This window comes from Pelodiscus sinensis, chromosome 1 (genome assembly GCF_049634645.1).
Source record: "Pelodiscus sinensis isolate JC-2024 chromosome 1, ASM4963464v1, whole genome shotgun sequence".
NCBI lineage: Eukaryota > Metazoa > Chordata > Testudines > Trionychidae > Pelodiscus > Pelodiscus sinensis.
In genome coordinates this window covers 133,047,645-133,067,740 of record NC_134711.1, presented here as the reverse complement: position 1 = coordinate 133,067,740, position 20,096 = coordinate 133,047,645, and the positions used below count along the sequence as shown (strand labels likewise).

Below are 20,096 nucleotides of genomic sequence, written 5' to 3'. Positions count from 1 at the left end.
TGGCTAGGAACTTGGCTTCCCTTCTGGCACCATTCCTTTCTGTGCCACCAGCTGGAAAAGCGAGACTGACATAACCCTGACGGAACTACAATTCTTACATTGTTTGCTGGGAGCCTTCTGCAGGGGCAAACCAGGCCTATGTTGGACAAGCTTTCATTGGGATGGAGGCAAGTGACTAGGGTTGTCAGATATCTGGTATTGACCCAGACAGTCTGGTATTTTTACCTCCTGTCCAGTAAAAATGTCCTAAACACCTAAAATGTCCGGTATTTTCTGATTTTTTCCAGGCGAAGAGGCGAAAATACCAGACACCTGGCAACCCTACCACACTCAGCAACCAGGCCCAGCCCCTAGACTCCCCCCTACCCAGCCCCTGGGACATTCCTGGACCCCCCCTCTCAACCCTCCTGAGCCCTCCCTCCTCCCCACTTACCTGGTTCCACAGGGGAGCTCTCTTCCGGCATAGAGTAAGAAAACAAAATGACCGCTGGCAAAAAAAACGCCCCAAAAGCCTTAAAGGGGCTCTTTTTTTGTATTTTTGGGGTTTTTTGGTCTCCCCTCTTTTTTTCTCAATAGTGTTGTTGGTTTTTTGGGGTGTGTGTTCAGTATTTTTGGTTAAACCATCTGGCAACCCTATAAGTGACACACTATTGTTGCCTCAGTAAAACCTAAACACTAAAAGCGGTGCTTCCTGTGAAGGAACATTTTCTGTTTCATTCTGTTGTCTTTTAATGGTCAGAACTAATACAGAAAATAAAGCCAAGAAATACAGTGATAGAAAAATAAGCTCAAGTACTAAAATAGCAGGAAAAATTCTCTCCAAAATACAAATCCATATAAAAATTATCTGTTTGTCTAATCCTGATGCAAACAGTTTGTTGCTTTGAGTTTGTAACTGTAATTTCTCAAGGTGCAATAAATATGATTGAGACATGATGGGTGAGGTAGAATCATTTATTGAACGAATTTCTGTGGGGGAGAGAGACAAGCTTCTAAGCGACAGAGACCTCTACTTCAGGTCACAGAGTTCTTTGTAGCCTGAAAGCTTGTCCCTTTCTACCAACGGAAGTTGGTCCAACAAAAGACCTTGCCCACCTTATCTCAATCATATCCTGGGACCAACATGGCTGCAATAACACTACAAAGATAAATACTGTAGGAATGTCCAGTTCACTAAGGCTTTGTATACACTATGGCTTTTGTCGGAAAAAGAAATGCAAATGAAGCACTGATTAGCATATTGTCACTCTTCATTTGCATAATCCAAGCCATTTTTGTGTAAGTGTTTATGGCACAAAAACAAGCAGTGTGGATGTTCCCTTTTTGTGCAAGATCCTTATCCCTATCTGGAAGAGGGCTAAGGATCTTGCACAAAAAGGAAACATCCACACTGCTTGATTTTGTGCAAAAACCCCTTGCGCAAAAACGGCTCGGAATAGATTACGCAAATAAAGTGTGACAATATGCTAATCAGCGCTTCACTTGCATTGTCTTTTCTGGCAAAAACTGAGAGTGTAGACATAGCCTAACGGGGAAGGCACAGAGACGTCTCCAATTGCACACACAAAGGGACCTCCTCCTCTAGCTCCTGCTCAAAGGGCATGCCAGGCTGGTGAGAAGAACTGATTTCCCAACTCCCCTCCCCTCCACATACACACACACTTCTCCCCCTGCCCATGTATTGCATATGGAGACTCAAGGGCCTGTTAATAATAATATTTCAGAACTTCTTGCTGGCTGTTTCTGAGTGGCTCCTGTTGCAGCCCTGTTGGTCTGGCAGTGGTGACTGGCTGGTGCTTCAGGTGAGGAGGTCGATAGATGTCGGTGTGGGGCTGGAGATTCTAACGTAAAGGCTGTGTCACTAGCTGCTGCATCATACTCTTGTAATAGCATTTGGCACTAGTTGTCTCACAGGACGAGACTGGCGGTGCTGATGATGCTCACTGATGTCTTGCTGACAACAAAGGGAGTCCTTGGGGAGAAAGAAGAAAGCTGGGGGTTAAAAACTAAAGGCCGAAAGCCCCTGTGTTTTCCTTTTAGCATTGCTCGGAGGTTTACAATAAAGTACCTTTCATGAGAAATCACTTTTAACCCAGTCCAGCAGGAAGAGACCTCAGCTGAGTGAGAGTATAAGGGAGATCAGAGGTTAGGCTTACTGTGCATTATAACTCAGCTATGGAAACAGACTGGCCACGGGGTGGTTTCAAGGCAAGCAAAACTCTCAGTTTTCTCCAAGGCCGAGGTATAGCTACAGGTGGGCTTGAGTAGTCCTTGGCCCACCTACTTTGCAGCCAGGCCTACCCCTATGGGGCTTACCCCACTTTACTCCAGTGCTCCAGCCAGGGAGTGGAGCCAGAGTTCCTCCCCCTCCCCATGAAACCTCCTATCCTCTTCCTTCCCTCGCCCCATTCTTGCCCTCCCACCCAAAGTTGGGGGCCTGGGTGGGGCCCTTCTAGCTATGCCACTGCTCCAAAGAAAGCAGGATATCACCTCATATTTTGCACATTTACCTAGGACCCAGCAAAGCATCTAAGCATGTGCTTAACCTTAAGCATGTCAGTAGCTCCATTGAAGGCAAAACTTCATGGTCCCAATTTACACTCCATGGAGGACAATAGGGTTGTATGGGGAGGAGGAGACTATATGAACATTTATTATTCACACTTGCTTGTTAGCTGTACACTTGGGGCAAAGCCTGAAGTTCTTACTTAGTCCTTAGAGTCCTTAGAGTTGTCTAGAGAATGTGTGTGTGTGTGTGTGTGTGTGTGTGTGTGTGTGTGTGTGTGTGTGTGTGTGTTTGTGTGTGTTCCACTCCAGCTCATTTGAAGAAGTGGATTTTGCCCATGATAGCTCATAATCCTATATATATTTTTGTTAGTCTCATAAGAGTGCATCTACACAGAGATGCTAGTTTGAAATAAGCTACACAATTTGAGCTATGCAAATTGCATAGCTTATTTCAAGATAGTCTATTTCAGAATTTGGCACTGTCTATCCAGCACCAAATTTCAAACTAGAGCACTATTCCGACAAGTCCCTTAATCCTCATGGAACGAGGTTTACCGAGATGATGCAATAGCAAGCCCATTATTTCAATTGCATTTGAAATAACTTGAGTGCTGTTTAGATGTGAAAAAATGCTATTTTGGGATACCAGGATGTATCCCAAAATAGTGTCGCTGTCTAGACGTTTCCTAAGGTGCCACACTCTCTCTCTCTACACAAACATGTTTACATATGTGTATGTGCGTGCATATGTGCATAATAAGCTTTTTTAAAACTGTCCAATGACTTTCACTCTATATATTCTAATTTTATACCAGGCACGAGCAAGTCTCAGGCAAAAGCAAGGTGAGACTGTTGAACCACCATGATATGTTAAATTAACTGGTCGGTTTAGAGAACAGACACTGCGTTTCTCTCCGTGGAATTCACTTTCAGGCAGAATTAGCAAATCTGGGTTTGTGAGCCCTAACATCCTCTGTTCAAGAGCCACCACGAACCTATCATACAAGCTAAATAAACATAGAGGTAGCTGGGAGTGAAATGGAAGGTCCTGTTCTTTGATCAGAAATTAAACAAGTCAATTACAAAGTCCCCTGTACTTACTCTTAGTCTAATCTTCTATGGCTACTTCTAGCCTCTTTTGAAAAAGCCTCTTTCAAAAAAGAGCATCTAGACTACAACCAGTACTTTCGAAAAAACAAGCCACTTTTTCGAAAGAGAGTACACAGGCAATCTGAATACTCTCTTTCGAAAAAACACAGTTTGCATTACATAGTGCCTTTTTTCAAAAGAGCACTTTCAAAAAAAGGCATTCTTCCTCATAAAACTAGGTTTTCCACTGTCAAAAAAACTGCTGCATGTTTTCAATTTACTTTCGAAATAACACAGCAGCAGTCTAGACTCAGGGGAAGTTTTTTCAAAAAAAGGTCACTTTTTTTGGAAAAACAAACAAACACCCTCTAGTCTAGACACACCCTATATGTTGTTTTTATTTGTCTAGGTGCATAACCTCTCCCCCATTAAAAACTATTCCTAGAGCATCAAAGTCATTAATGAGGTTTTACTCCTGGAACACTCCTGGATGCGAGGGAGCAGGGCCAGACTAAGGGGTGGGCTAGCTAGGTAGCTGCCCAGGGCACCATCCGCAGGGCCCTGCATGGCCAGGTGCAGCCCACCCTGGGTGGCCCAGGGCTGCGCACCATCAGCAGTGGCTGGGTCGACTGGGTAGCACATGCGCCGTGAGTCCACCTACGCACCCTGGGGGCGGGTCTGTGCATGCGTCATGCACCCGGAGGCATGCGCTGTGCGCCCAGAGGTGGGGCTGTGTGCCCTGGGGGCGGCGTCGTGCGCCTGGGGGCCAGGGTGCCAAAATGGCTTGGGCCGGCCCTGCGAGGGAGCACTAGCCCCATTTTACAGAGCTGTGTCACACAAAGGATGAGGAGACTTGTCCAAAGTTACCTACAAGTCTGGCTATGCTAGGAACCAAACCCTGGTCTCCTAGGGTATCCCAAAATAGCTACCCCATGTCCAAGGAACATGCCCATTATTTCAAAATATTTTTTAAAATATGGACGTGCTATTTTGCCATCCCTGTAAACCTCGTTGCATGAGGATTAAGGGGTGGCTTGAAATAGTGCTCTATTTTGAAATTTGGCACTGTGTAGATGCTCCAAAATTTGAAATAGCCTATTTCAAAATAAAAGTTTGGGTGTAGTGTACCCTTACTGAAGGCAAACAGAGCAAGAATAACAGAGCACCAAGAGAGTCATTGTTATTTGACCATCTTGCAGGAAACAGTTATTAGGGCAGGTAAGTTTTGAGTCTCCTGTCCTTAGGTCCTAAACCTGCAAATGGATCTGTCCTAGTGAATTTAGGCTAATGCTCAGAGACCTACGGACATCCATGGCCCTGTTATGAAGGGCAGTAATTGTGTTTTTCAGCCATGCTAGCTTGATGGAGTTACCTTAAAATGACTAGAAAGCCCCAGCAAGGTGAAGATGTATTCCCCAGGCTACCCCAGAGCCAATTAATATAGCATTAGATGTGTTAGCCTGCAGTTGTCAGTCGTGCTTGTCAATCATGCTAAGCTAATATGACTGAACTAACCCAATTGCAAAACACCCTTTACAGACTGCCAAGAGAGGGCACAGAGGGACCCCTGCAGGGACACTGAATTAGTTGCAGGATCTGAACCTTAAAGGAAAAGGGACTAAGAGCAGTTTACACAGCAGACAGGTTAATGGAAGAGGTGCTGTTTGTCTCCACACACAAAGCTTGATTAACTCAGTTCATGTTCCTAGCCTGTACATCCCCGCAATGCAGACCCCAAAGAGCAAAGAAATAAGCAGGTAAGTCATTTGATAGCTCAAATCCACTCAGTTACCTGTATCAAACTCCACTTCTGAAGAGCCTGAATGCTGAGCATTTCCAGTAAACAAACTTGGGAGGGACACAGTTCTATTATTCTGATCAGGGCTAGAAAAAAGCTCTTATAGGCTGTGTCCAGACTCAGGGGTTTTTTCGGGAAAAGTAGCCTTTTCCCGAAAAAACTTCCCCTGCGTCCAGACTCAAGCCGTGTTCTTTCGAAATTATTTCGAAAGAACGCGGCTTTTCTTTCGATGGCGGTAAACCTCAATTTACGAGGAAGAACGCCTTCTTTCGAAAGTTTCTCTTTCGAAAGAAGGCATTCTTCAATGTAAATAGGGCTTCCTCGAAAGAGAGCATCCAGACTCGCTGGGTGCTCTCTTTCGAAAAAGCGGATTGCTCTTTCGAAAGATCCGCCTGCAGTCTAGACATAGCCATAGATAAGATAAGATAAGAACTGCACTGGTGAGATCAAGTGTCTTCCAACAATACTCAATGCCAGGTGCCCCAAAAGGAGTGAACAGAACAGGCAATCATCAAGTTATCCCTCCCCTGTCATGCATTCCCAGCTTCTGACAAACAGAGACTAGGGACATGATCCCTACACCTTCTGGCTAATAGCCATTGATGGACCTAACCTCCATGAATTTATCCAGCCCTTTTTTGAAATCTGTTACTGTCTTGGCCTTCACAACATCCTCTGACAAAGAGCTCCATAGGTTGACCATGTATTGTGTGAAGAAACACTTCCTTTTGTTTAAATCTGCTGCCCATTTCATGACCCCCAATTTGTCGTGTAATGAGGAATAAAAAACACATCTTAATATTTACTTTCTCCACACACATCATGGCTGTGTCTAGACTGCATCCCTTTTCCGTAAAAGGGATGCAAATTAGACACATCGCAATTGCAAATGAAGCGGGGATTTAAATCCCCCCCACTTCATTTGCATAAACATGGCTGCCGCTTTTTCCGGCTCGGGGCTTTGCCGGAGAAAAGCGCCAGCCTAGACGGGGATCTTTCGGAAAATAAAGCCTTTTCCGAAAGATCCCTTATTCCTTTTTTTAAGACGAATAAGGGATCTTTCGGAAAAGGCTTTATTTTCCAAAAGATCCCCATCTAGACTGGTGCTTTTTTCTGGCAAAGCTCCGAGCCGGAAAAAAGCGGCAGCCATGTTTATGCAAATGAAGCGGGGGGGATTTAAATCCCCGCTTCATTTGCAATTCCGACTTGCCTCATCTGCATCCCTTTTACGGAAAAGGGATGAAGTCTAGACACAGCCACACAGAGGACAGCCATTTCTAGTGCCACATTCATAAGTGACCATACAGACTGTAATAAATCATTGGAAGAGAAGACTGAGGGAGGGGGACTTCCCTTGGAAACATTTGGGATTTCTCATAAATATGTGTCTTGAATTATATGAAGATGCTACAATGATGCTATCTTAGATGCTGAGCCTTCTTCCATACTGCCTGAAACACCCTTCCTGAGCTGTTCCACACAATGTCACTGTCTTCTTTGCATACTGAGGGCTCCTGAGCACCCTCAATTCCTCATTGAACTTTGATGCACCCCAAAACACAAAGAAACCAAAGTGCAGGACACACTCCAACCAAAATCAATCGTGCTACATAGTTCTGACTTTTCTTTCTGTAATAACCATGACGTGGCTAAACCAGCAGAGCATAACAACAGTCCAAATGGCTGAGTAACTACACACACCCAACACTATGCACACATGCTTGCAAACACACAAGAACTGGAACAAAGAGCTCAGGGAACAGGCACCAGGAAACAAATAGGAATGGAGAGCAGAAAGGCATCTCTCTCTCTTTCTCTCTCTCTCAGGCTGTGTCCAGACTCAGGGGTTTTTTCGAAAAAAGTAGCCTTTTTTCGAAAAAACCTCACCTGCGTCTAGACTGCAGCCGCGTTCTTTCGAAATTAAATCGAAAGAACGCGGCTTTTCTTTCGATGGCGGTAAACCTCAATTTATGAGGAAGAACGCCTTCTTTCGAAAGTTCCTCTTTCGAAAGAAGGCGTTCTTGAATGTAAATAGGGCTTCTTCGAAAGAGAGCATCCAGACTCACTGGATGCTTTCTTTCGAAAAAGCAAGCCGCTTTTTCGAAAGTTCAACGTGCAGTCTAGACGCTCTCTTTCGAAAGAGGCTCTTCCGAAAGTATCTTTCGAAAGAGCCTCTTTTGAAAGAGGCTTGCAGTCTAGACATAGCCTCAGGGTGTGTCTACACTACAAAGTTAATTCAAAATAACAGCAGTTATTACGAATTAACTTTAATAGCATCTACACAGGCAAACCGCTATTTCAAAATAAATTTGAAATAGTGGAGCCCTTATTTCGAATTTGGTAAACCTCATACTACGAGGAGTAACACCAAATTTGAAATAACTATTTTGAATTAAGTGCTGTGTAGACACTTAATTCGAAATAGGAGGTCTCCAGCTCTTCCCAGGGAGCCCTGGTGGCCACTCTGGGCACAACAAGGAAAACTTACTCTCCTCTCCCCCAGCCCTGGAGCCATTAAAGGGGTAGACCCTGGCCACAGTGCCTGTGCCAGCTCCAAACCTGCCAGCCCAGAGCCAGCAGGGGCCACTGGGGCCCTTGACCCAGTGGCCCCAAAACATGAGCCAACAAGCCACTGGCACCCAGCCCTCCACCGCTCCCCAGGAGCAGTCTGCCAGCTCCCAGGAGCCTGACAGGGGCTAGAGAAGGTGGGTGCCTTCGTGGTCCAGGGTGGAGATCATGGACCTTATTCAGGTTTGGGGGGGATGCCCCAAAGTCCATGATCTCCTCACTAGACAGAGGAATGCAGCCACCTATGGCAGGATAGCTGCCAGCCTGGCCACCAAAGGCCACATGCGAACCCAGGAGCAGATTAGCATGAAAGTCAAGTTGGTCTGATGAGACCCCCAATCCTGAGCCCTGAGCTTCCCCTCCCGCTTCTTCCCCTTGCTTCCCCTTCCAGCTCCCTCCTCCCAGGTTTCCCCCTCCCCTCTCCCATCCTCTCTCTTCCCCTCTCCCACCTCCTTTTCCTAGTCTCCCCCGAGGTTCATCCGCCCCCCCCCCAGTTTTGTTCAATAAACCCAGTTTCTATTTTTGAACATATATGTCTTTTCTTTCATCAGGAAGGGAGGCTAGGGAGCGGTAAGTGGAAGGATGAGGGGGTATGTCTACACTGCAAAGTTAATTCGAACTAACAGCTGTTAGTTCGAATTAACTTTAATAGGCACTACATTAGCAAACCGCTAGTTCGAACTTAATTCAAACTAGCGGAGCGCTTAATTCGAACTAGATAAACCTCATTCTACGAGGACTAATGCCTAGTTCGAATTAAGTAGTTCGAATTAAGGGCTGTGTAGCCACTTAATTTGAACCAGTGGGAGGCTAGCCCTCCCCAGCTTTCCCTGGTGGCCACTCTGAGCACAAGCAGGGAAACTCTTCTGCCTCCCTCCCAGCCCCGGAGCCCTTAAAGGGGCACGGGCTGGCTACGGTGCCCGTGCCAGGTGCAAGCCTGACAGCACCCAGCCAGCAGACCCTGCACCTGGCACGGCATGAGCCAGCCACCCGCTGTCACCCAGCCCTCCGCCTCTTCCCGAGACCAGGCTGGCAGCTTCCAGGAGCCTGCCTGGGGCCGCAAGAGGCGGGCGCCCGCTTGGTCTAGTGCAGACATCGTGGACCTCATCAAGGTTTGGGGGGAAGCCTCTAACGCCCATGACCTCTGCACTAGGCACAGGAAAGTGGCCATCTATGGCAGGATAGCTGCCAGCCTGGCCACCCAGGAGCTGGTTTGCATGAAAATCAAGGTGGTCCAGTGAGACCCCCGACCCTGAGCTTAGAACATAAAAACATAAGAATGGCCGTACTGGGTCAGACCAAAGGTCCATCTAGCCCAGTAGCCTGTCTGCCGACAGCGGCCAACACTAGGGACCCTGGAGGGGATGGACTGAAGACAATGACCAAACCATTTGTCTCGTGCCATCCATCTCCAGCCTTCCACAAACCATTCCTACCCCCTGGAGATCACTCCACGGACCCAACCTCCATGACTTTATCTAAGTTCTCTTTAAACTCTGTTCTAGTTCTAGCCTTCACAGCCTCCTGCAGCAAGGAGTTCCACAGGTTGATTATTTCCTTTGTGAAAAATAACTTTTTGTTATTAGTTTGAAGCCTGCTACCCATTCATTTCATTTGGTGTCCTCTAGTCCTTCTATTATGGGAACTAATGAAGAACTTTTCTTTATTCACCCTCTCCACACCACTCATGATTTTATAGACCTCTATCATATCCCCCCTCAGTGTCCTCTTTTCTAGGCTTAAAAGTCCCAGTCTCTTTAGCCTCTCTTCATATGGGACCTGTTCCAAACCCCTGATCCTTTTAGTTGCCCTTTTCTGAACCCTTTCCAAGGCCAAAATATCTTTTCTGGGGTGAGGAGATCACGTCTGTACACAGTACTGAAGATATGGCGTATCATAGTTTGATACTTCCCCTCCTCCTTCTTCCCCTGGCTTCCCCCTTCCAGCTCCCTCCTCCCAGGTTTCCCCCTCCCCTCTCCCATCCTCTCTCTTCCCCTCTCCCACCTCCTTTTCCCAATCTCCCCAGAGGTTAATCCCCCTCCCCCTCCAGTTTTGTTCAATAAAGAGAGTTTCTATTTTTGAACACACGTGTCCTTTATTTTTTACATCAGGAAGGGGGGCTAGGGAGGGGTAAGTGGAAGGAGGTGAGGGAGGAATGGGGCACGAGCCCCCGATGGGAAGTACTGGGGTGGCTCTGTGGGCTCCTCGGTGTGGAAGCTCTCCTGCAGCCCTCCGAATTACCTCCCGCCCCCCCGGGATGGCAGCCTGCGGCAAGTGCAGCCAGGCTAATGGCCGAGTGCTGTGATGTGCCGAGTGTGGGCATTCAGGGCACTCCAAGCCAGCACTGTTTTGCTGTCCCTCATCGAGTTAGACAAGCGAGCGGGGAACCCCTGAGAACTGTCTGTCTGGGGTGGGGGTCGGGTCCCTTTAAGCACAGCCCTCGGCTAGCCTGAGACAGCAGCTCCACGCTCTAAGTCCTAACCTGATGCCCTGCCCCAGCCTTAACTTCGGTTCAGGGTCCACTCAATGTGGACAAGCTAGTTCGAATTAGCAAAATACTAATTTGAACTAGTTTTTATGTCTAGATGTACTAGTTTGAATTAGCTTATTTCGAATTAACTAATTCGAATTAAGTTAGTTCGAATTAGTGCTGTAGTGTAGACATACCCTGAGGGAGGAATGGGGCATGAGCCCCAAGTGGGGAAGACCGGGGAGGCTCTGAGGGCTCCTCGGGGTGGATGCTCTGCCTCAGGGCCTCCTGGATCCTGACAGCCTCCCGATGGACTCCCCGGATGGCAGCCTGCGGCAAGTGCAGCTGGGCTGATGGCAACGACCCCACGAGATGCACCGGTGTGCCCAGGGGCAGCTCTGGCTCCATGTGGCTGAGTGGTGTGGTGTCCCGAGTGCAGGCACTCAGGGCACTCCAAGACAGGACTGCTTTGCTGTCCCTCATCGAGTTAGACAAGTGAGCGGGGAACTCCTGAGAACTATCTGTCTGGGGTGGGGGTAGGGTCCCTTTAAGCACGGAGCTCAGGTAGCCTCAGGCAGCAGCCCCACACACTAAGTCCTAACCTGATGCCCTGCCGGCACTGGTTCTGGCCAGCCTTAACTTCGGTTCAGGGTCAACTCAGTGTGGACTGCTATTTCGAAATAGCAAAATGCTATTTCGAAATGGTTTTTGTGTGTAGATGTGCTATTTTGAATTAGCTTAATTCGAATTAACTATTTTGAATTAAGTTTGTTCAAAATAGCACTGTAGTGTAGACATACCCTCAAACACACGCATATTATTACATGCCTACAAGAAAGTACCTGAGTGGAATTCAATATGGGCCAGATTCTATTGCTGTAAATCAGTGTAGTAGTTCACCTGAAGTCAGTAGAGTAATGCAGGTGTAAATCAAGATTATATTACTTGTATTGCTCAAAGGAAACTCTAAAATACTACCCACAGTTGAGTTCTCAACTACTGTATTCCTTGGACATGATCAATCAGCACTTTGACCTCTTTTACACTGTACTTCCCTTTCCTACCTTACACTGGCTTGCTTGTCTTGTCTTGTGCATGTCTGTGGGATAAGACCCCTATCTTATTACATTTTGTGCAGTGCCTGCAACCTTGGGGATGCCACCAGGAGCAAATAAGTGAACAAAATAATAAGAGAACAAACTTACTTGCAATGCTGTAGGGGGGACTTTAACTGAAGTGATGGGGTGCGGTTTCCTGAGACTATGGAATGATCAGGGACTGCTAATCTCTTTGGTGATGTACAGACCTTGTGCCACAGCCACAGAGGCTGTAAATTGGTGTAGACTGTTACAGTCCATGCTCCCCTGTGCAAGCTATGTCTTCAGCTATACGACATAAGCTCCCTCCTGATACTTCTTGCTGCCAGCAAGTGAGTGGAGAGAGAGCAGGGGCAAGGTGTGAGAGCCAAGGTGACTGGACAGGGTAGCAGGCTGGGCACGTGGGGCAAGAAGTTGTTCCATGAAAAGGGTGATATTATTTACCGCTCCCTAGAGCACGGTGCGAGCCCAATTCATTCTCTGGGCTGCCCCTGCACGCTGTGACATTCCAGTCCCGCTGGACTGCACTTCCTGAACTGACTTCAAACACTGGAGGCCCTGATCCTGCCTGGAGCCCTGCCTGGTACTACTGCTGCTAACAGGCTATGTGCACACTACAGCTGCACCAGGATTCTTGATGTCTCCCAGGGGCGTGACTAGGCCACCTCCTCAGGGCCGGTGTGGCCAGCGCTGTTAGCAGGCGAACTTTTCCCATTGCCACAGCTACAGGAGAGCTCTCTCCCCTGGACTTAGAGCACCCACCCGAGCAGTGCTACAGTGGCACAACATAAGCTCTGAGCATAGCCACCGCCTCAGTGGAGATGCCACAGCTGGGCCATTAGAAACCTAACTCTCCTATGATGTAAGATTGTTCTTGGATCCAACATTCTCGCCAAATATCTACTCACCCAACGGTCACGCTGGTGAGCTAGACCATAGAACACGATCTGGCGAAACCAGGGCCAGAAGTTACCTTCCTTCCTATTTTGATGTGCAACAAATGTTCTCCAGCAGTATCTGTAATCTGAAAAAATGCATATTCTGTCAGTCCTGGTGAGCGACATGTTCAAGGTCCCTTCCTGCTCAGTAAGGGGTCAGTGAAGATTGAGGTAAAATCTGAACTCAGTGTTGACCAGAAGGCCTAGGCCACTGTCTATTTTCTTCATTGTAATCTTCTGCGCTCATATCTCCTGAAAGGCCCCCCAGCATGCATCTGCAGGGGGATCAACACACGAGGGCTCTGCATTCAGGCTGATGGAAAGGATGGTTTCAGCAAAGAACTATGCAAGCCCCTCATTCATCATCAGCCTGAGACAATACCAGTTACGTCCCGGGAAAGGCCCGCTCTGGGTTGCTCCACTCACAGCTCCATCATTCTGCCACGTATCAAATGGGGAGGAAATGGGGAGGGGCCGGAAGTGCTTGGGATTGTTTGCTGGAGCCAAAGAGGATGTAGAAGGAAGGGGCCCGGCTTTAGAAAGAGGTTGCTCCTCTGTGCACATGTGGCCCCGCTGCCCTGTGGAGCTGATAGAGGGAGCTGGGGTGATAGCTGCTCTTGGGGCTTGGTTCAGGGAGGAAAGGAATGCAGGCAGAGGGAAGCACCTCTCAATATCTCCCCACTCCTGGCTATCAGTTTGGCCAAGAAGCCCTCCTGCTGCAGGAAGGGGGTTGTTTGGGGGCTTATACTGCAGTGTTCCCTGTAAGCTGAGCACTTGGATAGCCACCCATGAGAGATTCAAATGCCATCCAGCCAATCAGCAGAGCATCCACAGCTGGCAACATGTGTTTCTATTGGTGGTGCACATCCACACATGCACCTAACAACATTTCCATCTGCACATGGATGGAAAAAAATTAGAGGGACCATTATTTGCCATTTCCCACTCTGACATTGCACACCTCACCCTGCCATAGGAAAGACGCAGACCATGTATCAAGAACACTGGCCTTGGTCACTTTTCTTGCAGCCCCCTCCTGTGCCACAGTTTGAAGCAGCCTGGGAACATGGCAAAGAGGTGCAGGGGTGCGAGGATGCTGTCAGCGTGGCACTGAACACTACACGTGGCATTTGGGGCACAGATGAAGAGACTCTCTGCACTCCTGCCAAGCTTTGGCCTCTTCACAGGGATTGCCAGCAAGGGGCTGGGTGTGACACTGGGTGCTTGGACTGTCCATACCCAACCAACAACTCATTTCCCACAAAGTGGCTATAGCTGCTAATGTGGGGAGCTCATCAGCGGTTGTGACTGGTTGGTTTTCAGGCCTGTTAACAAGTGGCAGCTTCTGACTGGCTTTGCTGACCTGAACTTTTGGACACTACAGCTCAGGAATTGAACAGGCCTATAAACTGACTGTTCCATGTTTCCATTCCCCAGTTCCTGCAACCAGCCAGCTTGCCTGGCCTGGAACTGGATTGGAAATGGCACCCTCTAAATTAGAGGATGCACATGATAGTCTCTGACATCCCTTGCCATCCAGTCCCCAGCTGTAACAAAGGCCTTGTCTAGACTGGGATAAAAGTTGTGACGATGGAATGGCGTAGCTAACATGTGCTTAGTGACTTGGTCTAAATATCTAGTGTGGCCAAACAATTTAGACTTTAACACGTGGAAAACTGTTCAAGCTAACACCTCCGTTCCCCCCTAAACTTCAGCTGGACCAGATTAGTGCATGCTAAAGGCTTGTCTTACCTGCACTAGGCTTTTCAAATGCATTAGCAGCCATCAGCTAACATGCTCTAGCATCATGCCTTTGGTCCTAGCCTAGACAGGGCCAAAGAGTGGGTAGGATACCTTTCAGTTTCATGATGTCTATGTCTACTCCGTTCTTCATCAAGTTCCTGATGCCTTGTTGGTTGCATTCGTCCTCACGTCTAAAGACCCTTGCAAATCTAATTTTCAGAGTCACACTGGGGTGGGCCTTCAGGAACTCCACAATACAGTGGCAGCATTCCCCACAGGGACTCCAGGACAGGAACCAGGTGATGGAGCAGCGCACTGATGGCCTGAACTCTGCCGTCTTGAAATCACGTTCCAGGCATACAACTTCAGCATGTTGGGCTGTGTTGCTTTTACACCACTGCCTCCAGAACTTTTTACTTCTGCCCCACTTCATTTCATACAGCAGGTATGTCACTTTTGGAGTTGTACCTGGGTTGTAATTTTCCTTAAAATCATTTGATTGTATCTTCCACCTGAAACACAAATGTTACGATGGATGCCGACACCTTTAACTGCCCCCTTTTCATTCTGTCTATCATGTGCAAAGCCTTCACAATTTGGAAGTGCCGCCATCCCAGCAATCCCAACGCACTCTACAGGCTGCCTATAAAGGTCTCACTCTCTGAAAGAAAATAACAGGTACAAAATCCAAGTGGAACTGCAGAAAGAATTTTATGAACTAGAATACACTAAAGGCTACGTCTACACTGGCCCCTCTTCCGTAAGGGGCATGTAAATTTCAAGAGTCGTCGTAGGGAAATCCGCGGGGGATTTAAATATCCCCCGCGGCATTTAAATAAAAATGGCCGCCGCTCTAGGAAGCCTAGTTCGAACTACCTAGTTCGTGCCCCGTGTAGCCGCGTTGCACGGGGTTCGAACCAGCGGGGTTTTAAAAATGGCAGCTCCCCGCTTATGCAAATGAAGCCTGGGAAATTCAAATCCCGGGCTTCATTTGCAAGTGCGGTATGCCTACATTACCCTCCTAGTTCGAACTAGGAGGGTAGTGTAGACATACCCTTATTCTGTGCCTTTTAAGCAAGCCCATTATTTCTAAATATGACAGGCTTGCTAGTCCAACACCCCTGTAAACCTCATTCCACACTATGTAGACAGTGCCAAATTTCAAAATGAGCTATTTCAAAATTAACTTGAAATAAGCTTCAGAATTTGCATAGCTCAAATTGCATAGCTTATTTCAAGCTAAGGGTGCAGTGTAGATGCAGCCATATGAGGAGAAGAGGAAGAGGAAGCCGAAGAGGAAGAGGAAGGAGAGCGACCTGAGACAGAAAGACACAGGGAGCTGAAATCAGAGTTCAGCAAAAATAGCAGATGGAGCCACACACACTGCCAGCCAGCACCAGTCAGGACAATGCTTGGTATACAGGAGAAGATGCAGGAACTGCAATAACTTTCATCACTTTGCAAAAGTTTGCAAGCAGAATGGAGCAGAATGGGCATAGCGTCAACAAAAAGAATGATCACAGACCCACTAGTGCTGCTGAATTCTTCATAGAAACAATGAGCAACATTGCAGTAGAAGATGTTTGGCTTGCCAGCCTTAAGGCAAATGGCATGTATTCATTGCTAAAAGATTTACCTGGAGTTGCTCAGGTCCTTGACTCAATTCATTTTTGGTTTTTGGAAAATAAAATGAAAAGGCTCCTGCTTCATTTCAATCATTGCTCTGGGGTGGAGCTGGAGCTCAGTTCAGTACGCAGGCTTCAACTCAGGGTTCAGTACACAGGCTGCCCTGGTGGGGGAGTGGAAAACCCTAGCCCTCTTTCACCGCAGCAGCTTGAGGCCAGGTGAGAAGCACCTCTCCATGGCCGCTGCCACTCCAGACAGTTACCCTTGCCTTAAGGAAGAAGCTAAAAGAGGATCTGAATAGATATATTCCTGGGAATTATAGAGTGAGACAACAGATAGGGACTATCACTAGTTACTGTACATAAAAAGGATGGAACCCTTCACTTCTGTATGGACCCCAAAGAGTTAAATCAATATGTAAAAGGGAAACATTTCCAACAGCTTCAAAAGAGAAGAAATTTGGGGGAGGATAGTGGGGATAAGGATTATTTTTCTACGTTCAATTTGCCAGCAGGGTTCTGGCAAGTGCCCTTAGAAAAAGCAGAGCACATGTGCCTAATAGAGCTGCCCAAACCAGCTACCCAAGCATGCTACTGTGTAATGATGTCCAATGAACACAAGATGTCTCACCTCATAAAGAGTTTGAGAAACTGGAGGAGTGAATTGAAGAGACCTCAGTCGTGAAAGGAAGAGCAAAACTAAGTTGTGCTTGGAAGGCCTCCAAGAGGGGCATTTGTTTTACAGCACCATGGCCAAGTTTATGCATCACAGGCACTTGCAAAATCAGCTCCAAGTAAAATGGAAGTTGGGGCAAGAGGAGAGTTTTACCTTAGGGAGGAGATTTCCCAAGTGATCTCTTTCCTGGTTTTCTTGGACTTACTCGGGTGGTGGATGCAGATTTCCCAAAATCCAAGTATTAGGATTTTTGGAGGAAGTTTTTTCTTACCAGAGCCTGTAGAAGCAAGATTTTGGAATGCTCTTGCGAGCCCCCACTTCTGCATTCATCATGCCAGAGTGGGGAAAACCCTTGACAACTTGACACATATCTAAGAATACAGACCAAGTCAAGCAAAAGAGCCCATGAAGGTGGCACAGAATAAATTGTCCCCCTGGAGCAATGTTTACGTTGTCTGGAAAAAACCTGTATACTCTCACTTCCCCAAGGTAGCTAGAAGATCCTATAGCTAAACAGATGATTATGCAAATCAAATCTATTTTTGCTAGCCACGGTATATCTGCCATAGCAATGTCTGACAATGGGCCGTAGTTTCTTAAGCATGACTTTATGCAGTCTGCAGTGAGATTTGGGTTGAGACATGTAAGCACCAGCTCCGTGGGTGGATGGGAAAAGGTGTTAAAATTATGACGTGGCCAATGGAAAAGCCTGCAGAGTCAAACTCTGAGTCACAGTTCACACCATTCATCACGGAAAGCTGCCACTGAAACACATAACCATCTATAGACATTTTGTGTAACAGAAAGCTGAGAACTGGAAAGCCTGGAGTGATAGAAGTAACGTCAGAAAAACTGAGGATTTCCAAATGTTCAAGAGACAGATAAAGATAAACAAAAATCAATTTGGTTTGGTGTCCCAGAAGCTGCGACCATTTCATGAACATGGTGCAGTGATGTCACAAGGGTTTGCCCCACACTCCTATGAGGCTGTCAACCCAGACAGACACATGCTGAGGAGGAATAGGCAACACCTTCTCCAACTTGCAGAAGGAGGGGAGATATGGAGTCCTGAGTTTGCTCTTTTGCCTCTGAAGGCCTCAGGTAGGTAACAACCAGATGAGGTTAAGACAACTGAACCCCAGACAGAGGATGGCCAGAATAAACGGCCTCCCTGCTTCCTGACTGCAGAAGCAGTGATATTTGACAGGAGACCTCTAAGTCCAAGCATTGGTGCAGGGCAGCTCAGAGGTTAATTGAATATTGTGAAGTTCAGTTAGGAAGTTTCATTGTGGCTTGTTAAGTGTTATTATTGTTATTAAATGTGGCTGGGAAAGGAAGAGGTGCATTGGGAACTGTAGCCATAAGTGTTGCAGCTTCCCAGACAGGCAGTCTGGAGGAAGGGTGCTGCAGAAGCTCATGGACCTGTTATGCAGAGGAATCTGGACCATGTCACGGAATAAGAGGATCTTCTTAAGCACTACCCATCCCTGTAGCACAACACTTCCTGGCACCATGTTGTGGCATCAAGGGTAAGCACTAACTCAGAAGAGAAAGCCCTTCCCACTAGGGCCCCCCACTCTACTCTGCAGCACAGTGCCCCCTAGCACCGCAGTATTGCATCCAGCACTGATGAAAGCAGTGAAACTGGGGAACAGAGACAGGGAAAGCATCAGGTCTGGGATAGAAATGCTGAGAGGGAAAGGAGCTTCAGAACTTTCCAGATCCGGCTCTCTCTGGAAGTCACTGGCAGGTCAGCCAGTGCTGGGTTATGGAACTGTCCTTCTCACCCTGGGTTGGTGCCTCTGGCTGAGCCATCTGTTGGAAAAGGATGAGATAATCACCTGTCGTCTGGTGGTGCCAGAAATTTTGAACAAGACAGGAACCCACCTACTGTCTTTAACCTTTAGATCAGGAGCACATCACACCTAATCTACTTATCATCCGCATGGTCCTAACAGATGATCCTTGCTTAGGCTTGGAAAGAATGGGGCTTCCAGATCCCTGTTAATACCCAGAGTTCCTGGCTTAAATTTGATGGTCAGTTCAGCTATGTGTCAATTTAATCTCAGATAGTTATATGCATGCATATGACTTTGATCTCAAAGCAGTTTTGCATCTATGGAGCTTCCTGAACTTCAGGGGCATTACTACTGATTTACACCAGCATACTGGAAAGCAGAATCTGGTCTTCCACCCCTGTTTACAGTATGTACAAGAGACAATTGGTAGTCAGAGATTGGTCTCTCTCTCCCTTGGTCACAATAATAAGGAGACAGAAAGAAATATAATCAAACTTTTTCTCTTCTCCTTGATGTTTGTTTGTTTTTCATCTGTATTTGACCATTCACAACTTTTTAAAAATTGTTGGTTTCAATTTAGTGCTGATGAAAGCTCTGGACTTACTTCCTGTTAATGACTGACAAGAACACATTGGGTAGAGCCCCCACATTTCTCCACCTAAACCTGACCAGGCCGGCAAACCTTTACGCTTCAGACAGGAACTGTCTCATGTTCCCCAATTCACTTCACAGAGGAAAATTCTATTTATTTATTTAGGATTAAAATTAGAAAATTGCCTGCCCAAGTCCCTAGGCACCCTATTATAATGAATTACACCGTAAATATAAGTAAAACAAATTTCAGCAGTAGCAAAATCATCTGTTTCACCAGATGCCCGCCAGCCGGTCACCTACTCCTTCATCCTCTCAAATTTATGAATTAAATAAAACACATTTGGATTTCTTGGTGGACCAAAAATAAATCAAATCATTGTTCTGTTTTTATATAAATCTCTGAGAAGATCTTAGGATGTTGAATGTGTCCTGAATATTTCTAAATAATGTTTAACAAAATGAGACTCCTTTCCCCACCCAAAACCCATTACCTACCTTTTTTAAATTTAATATCATAAGTTTAAAAACATATGAGAAACATATAGACAGATAACATCGCACATAGAAAATCACACACATATGTGTGCTTGAAGACACATGTATATACCCACAGCACTACACATCCACCAGTTTACATATGAGCCTAAAAATGAACACACAAATACTATTCATTTACCTTTTTCTGTGCCAGCAGTCATGGATTTTTCTTGTACTTTCCGCGTCTGGGTAGTCTTCTTTTATTACAAGTTTATCTCTCTTTCAGTTTCTATTCCTTTGAGCACTGAGAATTTTGGTCTACGCCTACTCATGGTGCTACATGCAACTACAAGTAAAAAGCCACGCCCCAACATCCCTTCATTATACCCTCAAAAGTGCCAGAGTGGACAGTGCTATGTAGGTGGGAGAGGAAGAGAAATTCCATGAATGGTAAAGGGGGGGAGGGACATGAGTGGAAAAGCTAGTGCACCACTGAATTAGTCCCATTGACTCAGGGCAAGTCTACACTTAAAGACCAGCTGTAGAGCTTTAGTGAAGAGACTCCAAGGCTTTGTGTACGTGAGCAAGCTCACAGCAGCACAGCCACACAGTCTCTCATGTGGCAGCTCTGAGCCAGTGGGAGAGAGCTCTCCCGCCAACATAATAAAACCACCTCAGCAGCTTTGTCAACAGGAGAAGCTCTCCCATCCATAG

The 20,096-nt window shown here is 46.8% G+C and overlaps 1 protein-coding gene across 5 annotated transcripts; it reads right to left on the bottom strand.

The window, feature by feature from the left end:
• Positions 1 to 425: 425 nt before the first annotated feature.
• On the bottom strand, positions 426 to 19,737 carry LOC112545270 (C->U-editing enzyme APOBEC-1-like). Of its 5 annotated transcripts, XM_025183025.2 has the most exons (5): positions 19,582 to 19,734; positions 18,300 to 18,327; positions 14,323 to 14,723; positions 12,439 to 12,554; positions 1,341 to 1,972 (listed from the first exon to the last, which is right to left on the bottom strand). In XM_025183025.2, the coding sequence occupies exons 1-5, from the start codon at positions 19,601 to 19,603 to the stop codon at positions 1,874 to 1,876; spliced, it is 666 nt and encodes a 221-aa protein (XP_025038810.2). In that variant the 5' UTR covers positions 19,604 to 19,734; the 3' UTR covers positions 1,341 to 1,873. The 5 variants fall into 5 exon arrangements, with proteins under 5 accessions (XP_075758052.1, XP_075758066.1, XP_025038810.2 ...); XM_075901937.1 differs by lacking the exons at positions 18,300 to 18,327; positions 19,582 to 19,734 and adding an exon at positions 16,666 to 18,292 and having other exon boundaries at positions 426 to 1,972; XM_075901966.1 differs by lacking the exons at positions 18,300 to 18,327; positions 19,582 to 19,734 and adding an exon at positions 15,848 to 16,803 and having other exon boundaries at positions 1,343 to 1,972.
• Between the last annotated feature and the right edge of the window lie 359 nt (positions 19,738 to 20,096).